The following is a 19,715-nucleotide window of genomic DNA, read 5'->3' as shown; positions in this document are numbered from 1 at the left end:
ATAGTTTGTTGCGTAACACATGTACCCAGCTTTAGTGCAATTTTTATCATACGCTTTTAGTCAGGTTGTGTTGATGTGATGATCATATTTGACACTAGTGATGTAATTGCGCAGTTCTCGTTGAGCATCAATGTACAATTTATTTTGAGATACTGGTACATGATTGATTCATATTGTCAGAAAAGTATAAGGTTGACTACCACAGTGTCATTTATAAGTGATATATTCACAGGATATGACCCTATCAAGTAACAAAACAAATTACAATGATTTAATCAGGGGCTTTTCAAAATATCATGGCAATTACTGTGAACCCACAAATATTCTTCCTTTTGTTACAACATTTACTCCAAAAGGAAAAATCAAGAAAATTAAAAACAAGATACTGTTTGGACTTCCTGGAAGTAAATTTCTGCATGTAGTAAATTACAGTGGACGCATTTAAGTGGGTTCATAAGAAAAACAGGTTTTAAACTATTCAGTAACAGAACAAGTTACAAAAGGTTTTTATGAAAATCAAGAGTGTTTCAAAATATCATGGAATAGATGTTGTAGTCACAAACATTTTTCCTTTTATCATAATGCATTTGAGACAGACTTCAGATTTTTGGAAAATAACCTGAATACTCTGGTACAAAATTCATCAAGGATTTACACAAAACCTCAAAACTGAGATGTTCCCTGCATCCCTAAAAATGTTTTTAATATAGGAAGAAGTTAACAGTGTGGCTGAGTACTTGAGCATACAGTGAGAAAAAGTACATACTATAATTAATAAATATTATATATAATATTAAGGGAAATTATAATTACAAATCAATGTAGGGAACTAAACTAGAATTAAAACCACTCATGTACAGTAAAAGATACACAAAAATGTATTTTTGTATCTTGTGTAAATCATTTAGCAATATGAATGTCCTGTGGAGTCTACTGTATGTTTTTACTATGGAACCTGTAATATGTATATTGTCTAGATGTAAGAAAAATGATGTGACCTGTAAATACCTACCTATACAAAAGATAATCTACAGTGTCAATAAAAACCACAATCATAGTGTACATACATTGAGGGGACTGTCAAAATTTTAAAATCTTCGAATTTACTACATCTTATTACAATTCTCACTTAAGAACTCTGTCTTCCCTTCTTTGAACTCCAAATTGAATTCATAAATGATAGACATATGCCTCATAACATTTTCATATCTTGTATACATTTTCAATCATAAAGTGATACAATATATCTCCTTTACCATTACTGTTCTTGTGTTTTTAGTGAATGATCTAGCTTCAATTATCTTATTCTACATTTGTGTACAATAATTTTTGTATAAATGCTCTCATTAGCACAAAGGTGAAACTGCTCATAAGATACCTATGTTCTTTATTTGTGCAATGTGATAAATCAGCATTTCCTTTTGCAAATCAAATAAGTCAGTTACTCTGATTAGTATCTGAAATACTAGCTGATAATGTGAATATGTAAACAAAAAAGAATAAAATAACTACAATATAAATGTTACCAAATAAAGATGTTTCGGTTCAATTTTGTATACTTTTAGATGAGTATCATTTTGAGCTAGTGTTTATACTATAAGAAAGTGATGAATTGATTCAAAAAATTAAAATGTATTATAAAACTACCATTTTTCAAAATTTAATATAAAATAAGTATAAAAAGTGTCAAAGAGACACTGAGTTACTGTCTCACATTGGCTACAGGTCAAGACAAAATTATTTATATGGCATACCTTGTAGAATAAAGCTAGTGCCAAACCTTTGCGGTATTCAGGAGAGGCTTCAGGTGGCATTTTTTTGGGCTGTATTTCAGAATCCAGAATTCTGAGAGCCTTTTGAAGTGTGCTCATTTCATATATATTTTTGTCTTCAAGATACTTTTCTAACTCTGTAGCATGTATCTGTGGATATAGAATTATGGGTTTTAATATCTATAAGTAAGAAAAATACTTTGCCAATATTAACAGTAGACTACCATTAATGTTGAAGCTCAAGTGCAGTATTCTCTGAATATACCATGAGCTGAAGAACACATATAGTTATGAACTTCCTTGCTCATTCTTGAACAGTTTTCATGTTGATAGAGAAATGGAACATTTACTAACAAATCAAAGCTACTGCAGGTTTTATGATTATGTGAACTTTAACACTTTAACTAAATGTAACTATGTGATAAAGAACATACAGCCACTCAGGAATATATGTGTTTGGATTTATACCATGTACAATTTTTCCAATAAAACATTGCTGTGATGTTAGTAAAAGACTCCTCATTGAAGTTCATTTATATAAAACAAATGCAAACACTTCTGGGGATGGTGACAGCTGTAATAAAATCATTTTAGCTATTATACCACACTTTATTGTAAAATGAACTAGATAATCACCGATAATTTGACCAATGAAATTCTTATTATTTAGGCACATAGTGAGAAACTCATAATGTGGTATAAAAACATAAAGTTTACACTAGAGACAGAAATGAATGGCTTAATTCCATTACCAAACAAGTCTAAAGAATCATTAGGAAAGAAGATTTCTGGAAAACCTATGCATGCCAACATGGACCTACAAGGAGAACAATACAATCTTTCAACAGAAAACATACACACACACACACACACACACACACACACACACACACACACACACACACACACACACGCACACGCACGCACACACACTAGTCATCCAAACTCTCCAACTATGATGTGCTCAAATGTTAGCTAACTGAGCTGGTAACAAACTTCCAAGCTAACATATACAACAACAAAAATATGCCATCAATCATGAGGTACTACCAAAATAAAGTAAGTTCGAAGAGGAATATAAGAACAACTCTGTGTTTCTCACTTAAGCTTAAATGTTATCAGTAATCATGTAGGCAATGAACCAGAGATGGGCAAAGTCGTTCATCCTTGGGAACTAGTTCACTGGCGATCGCTCTTTTTTGGGAACAGTTCATTTTTACACATTCACTCTTCATAGTGCTTGGTATGTAGTTCTTATGAAAAACTGAAAATTAGTGGCAAAGGTGACTGAAGATGAAAGGCGCCAAGAGGGGGCACTTGCCTCCCCCCTGGAGTACAGAATTCTCACACACTTGTAATTTTCGTGATTCTGCAAAACATTTCATTCAGCCAACTGTAGCGTTATGTGGCTGATTGCAGTGAAATAATATAGGGTGGCACACGAAAAACTGGTCCTGAGTACAGACCGCTCATCAATTACGAACAATTGGTTAACCGCTGCAAGCAGAATAGATAAACATGTAATAATTAGGCAGTGAAGAAATAACAAATAAGCTAATGCCAACATCTTCAAAACAAAAGATGATGATTGGTAAGTGAGAATGAGAAGTCTATTAATAGGGGCCAATTTTTCATGCGCCTCACTGTACCACTGAAATAATATTGTAAGAGTTATCATATTATCTTTACAAAATGTGACATCATACACTCAATTATGAAGTGCGGGCTTCATTTGGTTGTAAGTCGGTCCCTCGGATCAAAAAAATACAGAAAATGGCAACCACTTGTGTGTGCCATGACGATGCCCTCTGCATGTGTAATGACAAAAAATCTTGACTTTTTAAAAGTATTTCTTCTGCTGTTTATTGAAAGAGTCAAGTTAGTCGATACAACATTTTGTTACCTGAAAATTTGTATTTATTACATACTACATAATTTTTATGTAATTTACATAGTTATAAAGTACATTTTAATTACTGTTCATGGACACGGAATAGAATACAAAAAGAACGAGAAGTTCTAAGTTCAAAAAAGGTTTGAAACAGATCTAGAATGTGCATGTGAAGCAAGCAAAATGAAGAACAACACGATACTGATCTATGAGCTGTCGGCAGTGGACCTGTGATGAGTTCCGCCACAAAGAAGGACAAGTCCGGCTGAGCTAAACCGAGAGTGAGACTGGCAGGAACAGGACCAAGGCTGGAACAATACCGGCCGGTGCGCCATTCGGGAACATGACCGACCGTTTTCCCATTCCTGGGAACTATAAGTGGAAAGCTGTGACTGACACTGAGACAGACAGGAATAGGTCTGAGGCTGGAATGAAACTGGCCAATGTGGCTCTGTGGGAATGAGACCAACCATTTCCCATTCCCAGGAACTATAAGTAGAAAGCTGCAACTGAAGTGAACTATGAAAGACCGTTCCTTAGAATTCGTTCCTAACTCATCCTGTTCATCTTGGTGAACCATTCCTTTGGACCCATTAGTTCTTAGACGACCCATCTCTACAAGGAACTTTACAATAGAGATATAAGGCTGCTGCTCACAGTGACTTGAAGGATCCATGATACACAGCTACTATAATTGTTCTCCACAATACAGGAATTTAAGAGATTAAATATGAATATAAAACTTACTCTGTGCTGAAACTGGAAAGTATATAAGCACAAGTGTCTTAGAGCATGAACAAAATACGAGAGTGGACAGTCATGTTTAAATGGTACCAGAGGAACACCTCCTGGGCTGTGAGCAGCCCATAATGTTTCAGGAGATGAGCATTTGCTGTGCCACTACCAGACACAGTACCAGAGTGTATCACACAACAGGCTGTTTCAGTGTGGCACCGCAAACAGTAAAGTCAGTCCTTTCCTAGATGGTGCCAAGAACTACTTTATACAACTTATACATGAGATTCAAATAGTCCATTATTCTGCCAGTAGTTATTTTTTTTGCATCACAAAAAGTGCTGAAACCCAGCCCTACTTGATGCATCTGCCAAATAGATCACAGCTGCATATTTATACATTGATCGCCAGATTTAACTGACCACATGGCAACACACAGCCCAGTTACTGTTCGAGATTCAGTTCCAGTTGGCTACAGTAACAGGATAGTTCTCATCTGCAATCATCAGTTGCCAATCAGTTCAAGTTACTAGACAGTTGATGTCAACTGTTGAAAATTAGTGAAGGGGGTAGACCTAGAATTTATTTATTGAGAGGTTGAACTTTTGAACTGTTGGATATTTGCTCCTTAGTCATTTGACAGATTATAAGTTGACTTTGATGAATGAAATTATGTACACTGTACTGTTAGGAACACAGATTATCAAACACTGTATATTCAGCAATAAAGTTGCAAAACAGCAAAGATGAAAATCCAACAAACTACTGTACAAGGCTTCAGTAAAGGATAAGACATCTTTGTTTCCAATATCCCCACATGTTTTCCAGATGGTAAATTTTTGAACTCTTAAAGTCCCAGAGCCTGGCAATACCAGTTATGCTTAAGCTTTGACAGTGCCTTCATCAAAAAATCGGCTTGCTTTTTGCTAGTACTGACTGTCTTGACACTGAACTTTCCTGCATTAATTAGGTCATGAATATTGTGGTGCCTCATGTCAATGTGTTGATGTTTGAGCACAATGCACACTGTTGTGATTCAGTGCAAAGGCATCTCTATTATCAAAGAACACAATTATTGATCTTTCGCTATGTATAATACACAATTCACGGAGAATTCCTTGATAGGCATGTACTCAGCTTCAGTAGTCAATAGAACAACTATTTGGTGCCATCTAGAATTGCAGAAACTGCTGCCCCAGTTAACTTGAAAATGAAGTCAGCCATTGATTGCCATTGATTGAGATCTGATGCAGAATTGGCATCCCAGAGGCCTCCATTTTTGGTTGTTCGACTTTTTCAGAATGTTAATTCTAAAAGGAATGTGCCTTTGGTGTATCTCATAATTAGATTGACTGCTTTTGCTTTGATTTTTTGACAACTGGAGTTATTTATTTACAAATATAGCAACACATACAATGTGCCTTGAGCCAAATATAGGAATGATCCAATGGCTTTCTGATAAGGAATGCAATGCAATGCAAGTTCTCCTTCATATGCCAGTTTTTTTTCAGATACTTGCAGCTTCAAACCAGGTTCAAGTGGATGTGCAACTGGACTGATCTCTTGATTCATTTTTCATTTTGTTGTCATGCCAAAACACCTATTGCATTCACCGAGATCTCCCATCTGAAATTGATACATTAATTCTGTCTTCATTTCTTCCTTCCACTTATTATTTCTATTAAAGATGATGGTTAAGTCACCTATAGAAATTGCTAGAATGAGTATACTAAGCTTCTCAGATCCATAGTAAATTCAGGGACCATATTCTGATTTTCTCAGGTTCATTTTAAATAATGTTGCATCTGATTTCTGATACCAAATACATTACACCTGTTGTAGACCACATTGTCTTCTTCACCTTGCAAATCCTCGTCTCCTCCCTCTTCTTCATGTACCATTCAAGTTGATGGATATAAACTGCTTCATCAGTATCACTATATAGGACTGCAGTTTGAACATCCATGTGTTTGAGGTGAAGAGTAAACTCAGTTGTTCCAGAAAGCATGGTATGAAGTGAACAATGACAAACAACCAGCACGGATGTTCCACAAAGTCCACCCCTGGTACCTAGAAATAAACTTCTGTGACAAAATGAGTTTTGTAACATTCAATTTGACCACCTGACATTTCTGATTTTGAATACCCATCTCAAATTGACTGTCTTCCTGTTTGGTAGTAAATCAGTCAAACTCCAAGTCTTGATTCCAAGCAATAACTTACATTCATCACTTAAAACTTGCTTCCACTTTTTACAATCGTCATGACTCATTGTTTCTATATATGGATTTGGCTCAAAAACATTAGCATTGAAACCAAAATCAGCATTCAAATATTTAGAATTCAGTTTTCTCTCATGTGATGATTTTTCACTTTCTGACTGCACATATGATCAGTGTGTCTACCTGCTCAGTCACTTTGTGCCAGTACAAGATAAATTGTATTTCTGACAATATATCAGGTTATGATGGTTCAACTTCTTCTTCAGAGAAGTTATGTGCTGTCATTGGTTGTACATTGTCCACGGCATTATCATCAATTTGATTACTGTTCAATATAGTGTTTCCTCAGGTGCTCTTTAAATTTTCAATAAATTTTACATCAGGAGTCTTTGGTGTATTTGGTTCAGTCGGAAGGTATTACATTCAACAAAAGAAATTCCTTGGATTTGTGTTCTAACTTTGTTTGTTTTTCTTTCGGTACATGCATAAATGCTCAACACCCAGGGCCATTAATGATTGAGATTTATCTGAAAACAGCTCCATAATTCTTCAGGAGCTACATTTCAACCAGCTTTTATTGGAGACTGATTCTTCACATAAATTACTGTGTTAATGGCTTCAGTTCAAACCTGTATCCTCAGACCTGCATCTGTTAGCACTGATCTTTCTTTTTCAGTGATTACTCATTTCAAACATTCCGCAACTCTATTTTATTTTGGTGTGTAAGAAATTGTCCTTTCAATTCAGATTCCCTCCCCCTTTTAGAATGACTTCAAACACTGTTCAACAAGCTCTTTTCCATTATCTGTCCAAAGTATTTTAATTTTTTGAGTGGGTTAATTTTCTGCTCAACCTCTGAACTCAATGAAAGTATCATAGACTACTTTTGTTGATTGTAGCATGTAACCAAATGACTCTCTTCACATTCAATCTGTAAAAGTGAGCCGGCCTTGGTGGTCTCGCGGTTCTAGGCGCGCAGTCCGGAACTATGCGACTGCTATGGTCGCAGGTTCGAATCCTGCCTCGACCATGGATGTGTGTGATGTCCTTAGGTTAGTTAGGTTTAAATAGTTCTAAGTTCTAGGGGACTGATGACCATAGCAGTTGAGTCCCACAGTGCTCAGAGCCATTTTTTGTAAAAGTGAAAAGAACAAACTCCTCTCCACTGAGTCATGCTCATTCTTCCAGAAACTTCAGAATCCACCATATCATGTAGATATTTTGCTCTTCTACTTGTTTCAGGGAAATGTTGTTGAGACTGTTTTCTTTTTATGTTAGAAATACATGGGTTTAAATTGATTTTTGTCCAGTTCAGTACATCAGGAAACTTTTTCTTAGGTAAGTCATGTCTGGATCATTCAAATATCCCAAGATTCAATGTCCCAATTTATAACTGTTGACTACTACAGCATTTGCATAGTCACAAAGTTAAGCTAAACAATACATACCACTTATTGATTGATTGATTGATTGATCCATTTTCATCTACAGCTGCACAATGTGCAAGAGATATTTGGATTTTTATGTTAATATTAACAGTTTTACATATAATATACGTTTGTATTTAATAACACACATTAATATATCAATTAAAGATGAATACTTAAATAAATATTATTATGCTACATACAGAGAGATGAAATACAAATGTTCTTCTGAATGAGACTCCATTGGGTTAACAAAGAAAAATTTAGTTTTATAGGTATTCATTTACTGTGTAAAAGCAGTGATGAATCAAGTACGACTTCAATACACATTTGAAGTGACCAATGTTTTGTATGTGTTTAGTGGTATCTGGTAAGGCACTGTAGGGTTTGATACTTGGATGGATAAGGTCATTTTGAAATGACTTTGTTTTCGCACTTTGAACATGTACATCCAGTTTTAGTCTTGTATCATAGCTGTGTATTGTGTGATTTTGAGTGATGAGTGGTCTTTTTGTATGTAAGTTTTGCTTTAAATACATTATATTTTCAAGTATAAATACGCAAGGAAGTGGCAGGATCATCCTTTTTTGAAACAATGGTCTACATGATTTGTGATTATCTACCCCTCCCATTATTGTTATATTTTTTTTAAAATTTTTTTTTAATATCATCTCCAGAATTTCCCCAGAACATAATCCCATACCAAAGGCGAGAGTGTACAACTGCATAATATACACACTGACGGCTGTTGTAGCTGGTACAATTTTTTAATGTATGTAACACAAAACAAGACGTACTCAATTTTTTGTTCATTTGCTCAATATCTGCTTTCCATTTCAAGTTGTCTTGCAGATGAAGTCCAAGAAATTTGGTACAGGCTGTTTTGGCAATTGTCCATCCATATAGCTCTAGACTGGGTTATATCAGATTTTCTGTTTGTGCTGTGTTATATCCATAGCTACAGTTTTTTCAGTGTTTATTGTTAAGTCCTTGTCATCAAAGCAACATGCATACATACATCTATCTTACCCCTAGTGAGATAAGCCTCTACATCCTTACATTTGTCCTCTAGCCTTCCCTGCTTAGCCATTTTGCACTTCCTGTTGATCTCATTTTTGAGACGTTTGTATTCCTTTCTGCCTGATTCATTTACTGCAATATATTCGCAAAACTGACAAAAAATGAAAAAGAAAACAGCAAACTACTACACAAGGCTTCAATAAAGGATAAAACATCTTTCTTACCAGTATAAATATTTTAATTGTGTTTCAAACTGAGCTGCAATTAGATTTGTTAGTCATGTGTACTGTGTTAGGTTAGATTAGGTTCAGAACTTTACATCAGTGCCACACCTTCTCACAAAGCAAAACGTGAGTGTACATAAAATAAGAGAAAGGCACCCATACACCTGTAGCAGTTTGATGTACGGAGCACGGTAATATGGCAAGACTCTTAGTTAAGGGAGTGTGCAGTTTGGTGTTTGTGTGTGTATATATGCAAGCTATTGCTGTAAAACGTGCTAGTGTTAAAAGCTAGTGTGAATACTGTTTCCTGCTGTGTGTTACTGTGCTCCAATCATCAATCCAATATAGAGAAATGGCTGCATTTCCCTTATGTTACTTATTGTTCTGATTTTCCATTATTGTTATTCAGAAACTGAGTGTATTTCGATGTACATTATTTTAGAAAATAAAGTTCACTGTTTATCATGTGTTGGCACACCTATTCTGTTTTTGATATATTTCCCTGTGACTTGACCATGGTAAGTTGTAAGTACACCACTTTCCTATAATTACAGAATTCTGTAGCTTGGGGTTTGCTTCCTGCTACCATTGTGTTGGCCACCTAAATTATTGCTGAAAACAACATCACACCTGTCATGGAGCACCACATACAATAGTAAAAATTAAGTGAAGCTACTGAGATGACGAGGCATGCAAAAAACATGAAAAACAAAGTGTATGTATCCTGGATACCACTGATACCTGTTGAACTAAATTCTTGTCTGCCTTTGATAACAAGTCCATGAGACAAGGGTGCAGCTACACAAATATACAATTTGAAGACAACTAGTTTATTTCACTGACAAATGCAGACAGGAAAACACTGTCACTGTTAATAACATACTAATTAATGACTGACTATCAGTCAAAGATATTAATGTAGTGCAGGCTATAGTGTTCCATATGACCTTTCCTCCCTCCACCTCTTGTGATTCTGATAATATCACGACATCTTGAACAATGACACTGGTTGTCATGTGATACCATACATAAAGTACTAATATATAGTGTCATCACTTTCAAGATCTCACACATAAATCTATCAAAATATGGCCTCTGAAGTATATTAAGCATACTAATAATTTTCCAATACCACCTACCAGATCATGACTGATTCCACCAAACACAACTCTTGGTTTTGAAATCACTTTTCCCACATTCTTCATGTCCAATTTGAATAGAAAACCAGCATTTACATAGGCATGAGCATTTTGTGCTCTTGGCATGATCTGAAATAAACAATGTTGCTGCTAATAATATAGTAATTTTGAGGTTATTAATAATAAGCAAAAATGACATGCAAAGATTGTAATCAAAACAATAAATGTTTTGCAAGTAAAAACACAAAATTAGCGATGTATTGACTAAACTGTTTATTACTTCTATAAGAAGATAACATTTTTAGCACCCAAATAGGAAATAATTGTGCTTTGCACTTGAGATATAGTGGCCCATGAACTTGTATCTCATCCTACCAACCCCTCCCACATCCTAATCATTCTTCTCTCTTATTCCAGTTTGCACATACAAACCTCGCCTGGTCAATCTCATCTGCTATCCCCCATCTATATATACACCTGTTTACTGACCTGCAACCCACCTTATAATCTTTTTATTTATTTTTGTCTTTGATCTCATTGTGTTTTCATGTCAATTTCCATTCATTTTCACATTTCACTATCTGCAGTTTTCATCTTGTTTCTCCCTGCTTCATCTGTTCCATCCTTGTTCTAGTTTTTATGTTGTTCTTTGACATATTTTTGTAGACTTTTTGCACGTATTTCTACATTATTTAGGCATATTTTCTCCACCATAGATCCTTCCTTCTCTCATCTGCGCTAAAGTTTCCTTATCCCTAGCCAAAACTTAAGTCACACATACTGTTCCTGCATTGTTGCTTGGCTCATGGAATCCCCCCAAATGGCCTTACCATCAAATTACCCAACTTTGGCTACAGTCAACCATCCACAATGCCCTCCATCTTTTCAGATCCTGCCAGTCCTTAAACCTCACCTACATAATCCTGGAAAAGCATGTAAATCATCAGGTGTTAATCTCCTTGCAATACTTCCTCTCTATCCATAAAATTCTCACCCTGAACAACCACAAGTTACTGGATCCCATCTCACACATTGAAATTGTTGCTTTCCAGGAAGTAGAGCAGTATGCACAATGCCACCTCAAAAAACTCTCCAATCTGTTCACTTCCTACTTCTGCCTTGGACTACCACTGCCTACCACTTCTACAACACCCTCCAAACCTCCCCAGATCCCCTCATAGCTGACAAATGCAGCCTCAAAAACCTATTATCTTTATTCCATCCTTAAAAACTCCCCACTGCCCTACACAATACAGAACCTAAACAGACTTGAAGCAGAGTCATGAACCTTTCCTCTGAAAGCTTTTATACCACAGAAGTTTCTGTCCTTTCCAAAGGCCTTACCTTTTGCCCCCCTCTCAAGTTCAATCATACTGCACTTGTAGACCTTGTCTCCTTCTTCCAGTCCATACAGAGGGAAAACTTTTTTGCCACCACCCATGCCACTCAGATTAAACCAAGGACTAATGCTTAACCCTGTCTGACTCATATCTCTGCACCTCTACTGCCACCTAATCACTCACTGTTGACTTTCTGGAATTTCTTAATCTCGAACCCTGTCTGACCACCATCCCTTAATCCATCAACATCCAAGCTAACCTTAGGCCTATCCCAGAACCTCTTTGCACAGTCTACCTCTCTCCCTACCCCCACCACTCCTCACAATCCAACTTCCTAGTCACTTCCGAAACTCCATAAACCCAACTATCTAGAATGCCCCATTGTGGCCAGTTGCTGTATCCCCAATGAAAGAACATGTGTTCTCATAGACCAACATCTTCAGCCTATTACCTGCAACAAACCTCCCTATATAAAAGATACCAACCATTTGCTTCACAGTGTCTCTACAGTTCCTGTTCTTTTACCACATGATTCTTGCTCGGCACTATTGATGCCACCTCCCTTTACACTAACATCCATAATGCTCATCGCCTTGTTGCAATGGAACCCTACCTTTCCCAATGCCTGAAGGATTCCAAATCTACAACCTCCTTCCTGGTCACCATGACCAATTATACTCTCACTCAGAATTACTTCTCATTTGAAGTCATTGCCCAGAAACAAATCTGGGGTGTGGAAATGAGCACTTGCATGGCACCATACTATGCGAACCTATTCAAGGGCCATCTAGAGGAAGCCTTCCTAACCAGCCAGAAATCCAAACCCCTCAACCGGTTCATATTCATTGCTGACATTTTTGTGATCTGGGTCGAGCGTTAGGACACGCTGTCCACCTTCTTCCAGAACCTCAATGCCTTCTCTCTTGTTCACTTCACCTGGTCCTACTCAACCCAAAAAGCCACCTTCCTTTATGGTGGCCTCCTTTCTATACCAAGTAGTCTCTGTCAAACAACCTAGCCACTCATGGTCACTGCATCTGTAGTAGTGAGCAGTCCCTCTCAAAATATACCAAGGATCTCACTGAGGCCTTCACAGACCATAATTACCCCTTCCCCCATGTACAGAAACTAATCTCCTGTGCCTTATTGCTCCAGTAACCTGCCATCCCCCACAGTCTCACTTCCAGCCACATAGGAGCATTCCCCTTGTAACTCAGTAGCACACTGGACTGGAGCAACTGAGTCACATTCTTAGCCAGGGTTTTGTGTACCTCTCACTGTGCTCTGAAATGAGAAATGTCCTTCACTATCCTTCCCACCCCTCTCATGGTGTTATTCTGGCATCCACCAAACCTACACAATATTCTCATTCATCCTTACACAAACCCTGCTCCCAATGCATTGACTCTTGGTTCATATCCTTGTAATAGATCTAGATGCAACACCTGTCCCATACAACCTCCTACCATCACCTACTCCAGTTTGGCCTGAAGCATTCCCTATCCCACCAGAGGCAGGACTACCTGTGAAACTAGTCATGTGATCTATGAGATAAGCTGCATCAACTGTGCTGCCTTCTTCATGGGCATGACAACCCCAAGAAACAATTGGATCACCCAGTTACTGAATATGCTGCTTCACTTCAATGATTGCTTCACACCCTGTGACATCTGGATCCTTCTTACCAACACCAGCTTTTCCAAGCTGTACAAGTGGGAACTCACCCTGCAATACATTTATATTCTGTGTTCCCATAACCTTCCTGACTTTGAGCTTCATTAGTCACTGTCCTTCATCCACCTATCCTCTTCTTTGTTCCCGCTCTAGCAGTACACAGCCTTCTATTCCACCAATTCACCAGTTCATTTTATTTATCTCCTTTTCTCTCCTTTTCTGTTCCCTCCCTGCCCCTCTACTCCTTCCCCCCCCCCCCCCTCCCCCAGCATTCCTGACAACACCTAGCTGCCCTACCCACTCCCCACCTCATTCCTGTATGCTCCCACAAGCATCACTTTACCGGCCTCCACTCCTAACATGTTATCCATCCCTAACCCTGCCCCAGCCTCCTCCTTACCGCCACAATCCAGATTGCTTCTCCCATCATGCGATGTAGCTTGCAGTCTGGCTTTGCAGCCAGGGACAGTGGTCATATGTGTGTGAGTTGTGTTGGCTGAAAGTGTGTAAATGTTTTTCAAATGAGAAAAAGGCCTTTTGGCCAAAAGCATACATCGATTAGTGGAAGATAAACTACTTTGCCAAAGTCGCTAATCATAACTTTCATTCTCGATAACCAGTTTGAGTTATCAATGTTACCATCTTCAGATCTCAACTGACAGGTTATTGCATATTTCTTAAACTAACTGTAAGAGTACTTTAGATGACCAATGCATCAGCATGGTGAAACTGAAGTAACTATATGCACAGTCATTTACCACATACATCTGCCTTTTAACACTCACAATAGAGCACATAATTGCAGCCTGGATAGCCTAGCACATTAAAGTGCCCACTTCAAGGACTTGCGAAGGAGCATTGGTCCTGGACTGAATCCACCTCATGGATTAACAATGGGAGCTAGTATACCAGCCAGCATGGACATGGTTTTTATGCAGTTTTCCACATTCTTCTTGGTGAACACTGATATAGTTATCATTTTTATGATGCGTAAAGATTTTGATAAAACTTCGTCACATTTAGCCATGCAGGGCATACTACATGCAGACAGAAGGGTACATGGATTTAACACCAGTGGTAGCAAACCATAGCTTTAAATTGCATTTGCAAGTGGTGACCCCATCATAGTAATAGCTTATATACAGATATGGTTGGTTCTCCTTGAAACTCCAGAAGCTACATACCACTGCCTACCCAACACTGGGTGGATAAAGGGGACTGGAAAGGAAAGGAAGGAAGGAAGCAAGCAAGAATACTGAGCAGAACTATATTGCTGCTGTGAATATGTTGTAAAATTATGGAACAAGTTGTAAAAAATTGATGGCCATGCTGTCTTTCATGTAACAAAGTTTATTTATTGTTTGTGTTTAAGCTTCAATTAATTTCAGTGTCCTTACATTCATCATGGTGTGAAATTCCTCCTTCCTAGCATCTGCATTTCCTACAATTTGACAATATGTCCCTTGCCTTCATGAAGGCATTCAGACATTTCTACTCTATCACTTAATGAACAAGATATAAACTTACAGAATATTGGATAAGCTTTGTGACTGGTTTAACAGTAACAGAAGATTGTGCATAATTCTTAATGGGGCAAAATCAACATTAATAAAATGAATATTACTACGCTCAGTGACTATTTATGGATCACTGGTGTGCTTCATTTAAGGATGATCTGGCATAAGATGTTGGAAATGCCATGGGGCAGTTCATGAGTGACACTGCTCTATGCAGGAAAGTTACATTATAAGGAAAACTGTACCAAATTGCGGGAAGACTTATGCAGAATCTAAAATTTGGGCAGGGACTGACAGAAGACTCTTAACAGAAATAAGCTCATAGCATTTCTAACAATTAAGCAGACAGGTCAATTAGTTGCAAACTTCTGAAGCGTGGGGTGCTTCCAAGATCTTCATGATTTTTGTAAGTGATAGTTCTTCTCACTATGAAACTAATAAAATATAACACTGTCATGAACCTAGAAGGGAATATGACATACTGTGACATGAATCTCACTCCCAATAGATATTATGTCCCTATGTAATGGCCGCTATCGACAGGGGATCTCAAGTTGATTCCGTATTTCTAGATTTCTGGAAATCTTTTGACACCGTTCCTCACAAGCGACTTCTAATCAAGCTGCGGACCTATGGGGTATCGTCTCAGTTGTGCGACTGGATTCATGATTTCCTGTCAGGAAGGTCGCAGTTCGTAGTAATAGACGGCAAATCATCTAGTAAAACTGAAGTGATATCAGGTGTTCCCCAGGGAAGCGTCCTGGGACCTCTGCTGTTCCTGATCTATATAAATGACCTGGGTGACAATCTGAGCAGTTCTCTTAGATTGTTCACAGATGGTGCTGTAATTTACCATCTAGTAAGGTCATCTGAAGACCAGTATCAGTTGCAAAGCGATTTAGAAAAGATTGCTGTATGGTATGTCAGGTGGCAGTTGACGCTAAATAACGAAAAGTGTGAGATGATCCACATGAGTTCCAAAAGAAATCCATTGGAATTCGATTACTCGATAAATAGTACAATTCTCAAGGCTGTCAATTCAACTAAGTACCTCGGTGTTAAAATTACGAACAACTTCAGTTGGAAGGACCACATAGATAATATTGTCGGGAAGGCGAGCCAAAGGTTGCATTTCATTGGCAGGACACTTAGAAGATGCAACAAGTCCACTAAAGAGACACCTTACACTACACTCGTTCGTCCTCTGTTAGAATATTGCTGCACGGTGTGGGATCCTTACCAGGTGGGATTGACGGAGGACATCGAAAGGGTGCAAAAAAGGGCAGCTCGTTTTGTATTATCACGTTATAGGCGAGAGAGTGTGGCAGATATGATACACGAGTTGGGATAGAAGTCATTACAGCAAAGACGTTTTTCGTCACGGCGAGACCTTTTCACGAAATTTCAGTCACCAACTTTCTCTTCCGAATGCGAAAATATTTTGTTGAGCCCAACCTACATAGGTAGGAATGATCATCAAAATAAAATAAGAGAAAACAGAGCTCGAACAGAAAGGTTTAGGTGTTCATTTTTCCCGCTCGCTGTTCGGGAGTGGAATAGTAGAGAGATAGTATGATTGTGGTTCGATGAACGCTCTGCCAAGTACTTAAATGTGAATTGCAGAGTAGTGATGTAGATGTAGATACAGATGAAGTAATAAATTATTCTAAGGTAAATTTAAACAATTTTTCACCATGTAGAGGAGGTGCTGAGTTGCAGCCAGGCACAATGAAAAAGACTGCTAAAATGTAGGTTGGATATAATGAAACTTTCTGTACTTGAGCCAGTGTACACAGTAAACTACTTAGCATATGGGTACCTAACTTTATAGGAATGACAACCAGACTGCAATCGGAAATCGTGACACTAAAATGCAAACCAATATGCAACATCCAACATGCAACATGTAAGCCAATAGCTAAGTGTCATCATTCTACATGCAGCAGTTCCTAACTTTGAGAACAACTATAATTGCCGCATATTGCATCATTCGTAACCCTCGTACATGCCCTGATGTTTGAGAACGGACTCTAAATCCTAATTCTTGACACTTACGCAGTTCATACTAGGTACACTACTTGGATCAGACCCTGTGCCCCACATGCTGAGGAACCTGCTAAGTTGACACATATTGTATCAGCCACTGTACCTTTTCACTCCTATTTTATTCATGCACTATGTACCTGTAACTTGAACAAAACTTCATTCTTCAAAACATCCACTAACTACACAGCACAGAATTGATTATGTGTTTTGCTATTCAAACCACAACCATTGTACTAACAGACTGATCACACACATTAATCTCCAAACCTACTTCATTTTTCTAATGGAAACCTCCTGGTTTAATTTATTTCAGATTGAAAGGCCTGGTAGAAGTAGGCAACTGCCAGCACAAATATAATAAAAGTAATTCAAAAATGCTTGTTGGTTGCTGAAAGAAATCTGGTAGCTGTTTTTGGAGTTTATTTTTTACTTTTTTTTTTTTTTTTTTTTTTTTTTTTTTTTTTTTTTTTTTTTTTAGTTTCCATATTCACAATATGTTTCTGGACTAGCCTACCATCTGATGACCTGACAGCAATTAAAATTTGATGTTGCAATATATTCCCATAATATAAGGGTAAATATATACAATCACAAGATTCAAAAACATGCAAAATAATTAAAAATCAAAGCTGTCAAAACAGGCAACAAATGTACAAATCCTATTCAATAGCATAATTTCAAGAGGCAGGTATAAATGCCATACATCAAGAAATGCATATGGTATATCAGGCTAAGCAACCTTTCACTCAAACAGATGGAAAACAAATGTACCATTCACCAGAGTGGCTGGCAACATGTGCTGTGGCTGACAGAGGGCACCTTGGGCTAGCACGATGCCATTTGCTGGAATCACCAGTATCACAAGGAATTTTAATAAAAGTTGTGTATCAAGATAACTAACAATGACAAAAGTAACGCTCAAAGACACAAACTTGGGTTAGATATGACAGAAACTATTACATATGTGAAAATTACAGCATCATGTTCAAAATTCCATCCCAGTCTGTCCAGCGCAAAACTTGTCACAAGTTCCACACTTAATCTCCCCCAACAACAAAATTTATGAACAGGCTGCCCTATACAATGTTAGAGGAGGTTCCCAAATTTTTTAATAGCATTAAAACCTACCAGCATGTTATGTTTTTAAAACTTATTACTAATCTTCAGAGAGGGTGGTCCAACATACATCATAGCACCACATATAATTTCTTCGTTTTCTACTCTGGTTCCTTTATGAGTATGTCGCAGAGTTTTGTCACCCAAATTCCTAATATCAGTTTCCCTAAATCAATTTGCAATCCCTGTGTCTACAGTGATGCCTATTTCTCTATTGTGGCCTCCTAATCCAGTGCAAACTTTTTTAACCTGTGGGACACTGAATGAAAAATGTTTTCTTCAGTGTTGGGTATGATTAGAATTCACAGCTTTAAGAACATCTGCTGTTGTTGGCTTACAAAATACCTCATATTCTAAACACTGGCCATTCCTCCTTATCTGTGAATCCAAAAGGTAAAGAGAACACTGAACCTCCAGTGAAATTTAAATTACAGTGTAAAGTTTTAAAAATTTCTTGTAGCATGAGAGCCTCTCCTTATTCCCATTAAAAGTGATGAATATCTCGCAAGCAATTTATACTGCACATGCAAAATATCAATCAAGGGTTTTAATATAGGTTTACACTGTAATTTTATTACGTAGTTCCAAACAAAATAAATGAGGTTATGATGAACCAAATAACCCCATGCATTTCTCACTTAACTATTTAGTGTGGTCAGGCCCACCACCTAGTCATTGCTCTGCAGTTGTATAATCTTTGACCAGTCAATAGCAAAGGCCAAGCAATAACTTTTTGTATTACTAAACTTTACTCCTCCTTTTTGAAGGTGTTACCCTTTCACTGATCTGAAGAAAACAGCCTAGTTTATTAATGAATAATATAGTAGGTAACACTGCAACTTCCCTCCAAATAATTTTTAAGAATCCATCTGGGCAAACTATTCTTCCAGGGAATGGGTGACACCATTTTGTAAACAATATGAGTCACTACTTCTGTGGAAGCCAGAAGAGTATACAGGCAGCCTCCTGCTCAAATAGTATAAGAAAATTTTATTGCAAATTTTATTTGAATGTAAGTCTGTCTCTGCAGTTCATATAGACTTGTAGTGTTGGCAGTGCAAGTCGGCCAGCTCATGAGCATTAGCTGCCAATAAGAAGCACAGAAGGACATCATGTGCACTGTGGAGTTTGCAGACAGACAGCAGAACTGAGAACAGCACTCTCTCTGCCTGCTGTGCTGCCTGGTAACATGTCTCCTCTCCCACTCTGCTGTAATATTATCATAATGGTTCCTCTGGGTCACCAGCTGAGAAGAGACTGATAGATGCATTGCTGGGATAGGAGGCATGAGTATGAGAGCAGCGAAGGGGATAGATAGCTAGAGGGCAGGGACTAGACAAGGTTGAGGCCACGGGGTTATGGGAATGGAGTATATGTCATAGGAAGTGTTCCCACCTGTGTATGTCAGAAAAGCTGGTGTTGGTGGGAAGAATTCAGGTGTTGCTGTCTGTGAAGCAGTGATGGAAGTGAGACACATCATCTTGGGCAGCATGTACAGCATCTGGCTCACACAGTTGGCTCTTGGCCACTTGACCACAGTTTGTGGTGACCATGCATACAGGCAGACAGCTTGTTAGTTGGCATGCCCACAT

The 19,715-nt window shown here is 37.8% G+C and overlaps 1 protein-coding gene across 2 annotated transcripts in view; it reads right to left on the bottom strand.

Moving 5' to 3' along the window:
* LOC126284100 (uncharacterized) overlaps positions 1 to 19,715 on the bottom strand; it is a 305,109-nt gene that overhangs the window by 150,411 nt on the left and 134,983 nt on the right. For both annotated transcript variants that reach the window (XM_049982752.1, XM_049982753.1), the window contains exons 10-11: positions 10,431 to 10,559; positions 1,755 to 1,922 (exon numbers count right to left, since the gene is read on the bottom strand). In XM_049982752.1, coding sequence (XP_049838709.1) covers positions 1,755 to 1,922; positions 10,431 to 10,559 — 297 coding nt within the window. The remainder of the gene's footprint in view (positions 1 to 1,754; positions 1,923 to 10,430; positions 10,560 to 19,715) is intronic.

Source organism: Schistocerca gregaria, chromosome 8 (assembly GCF_023897955.1).
Source record: "Schistocerca gregaria isolate iqSchGreg1 chromosome 8, iqSchGreg1.2, whole genome shotgun sequence".
NCBI lineage: Eukaryota > Metazoa > Arthropoda > Insecta > Orthoptera > Acrididae > Schistocerca > Schistocerca gregaria.
Note: the sequence above shows the minus strand (reverse complement) of the source record. Positions and strands in the feature narration are given on the sequence as shown.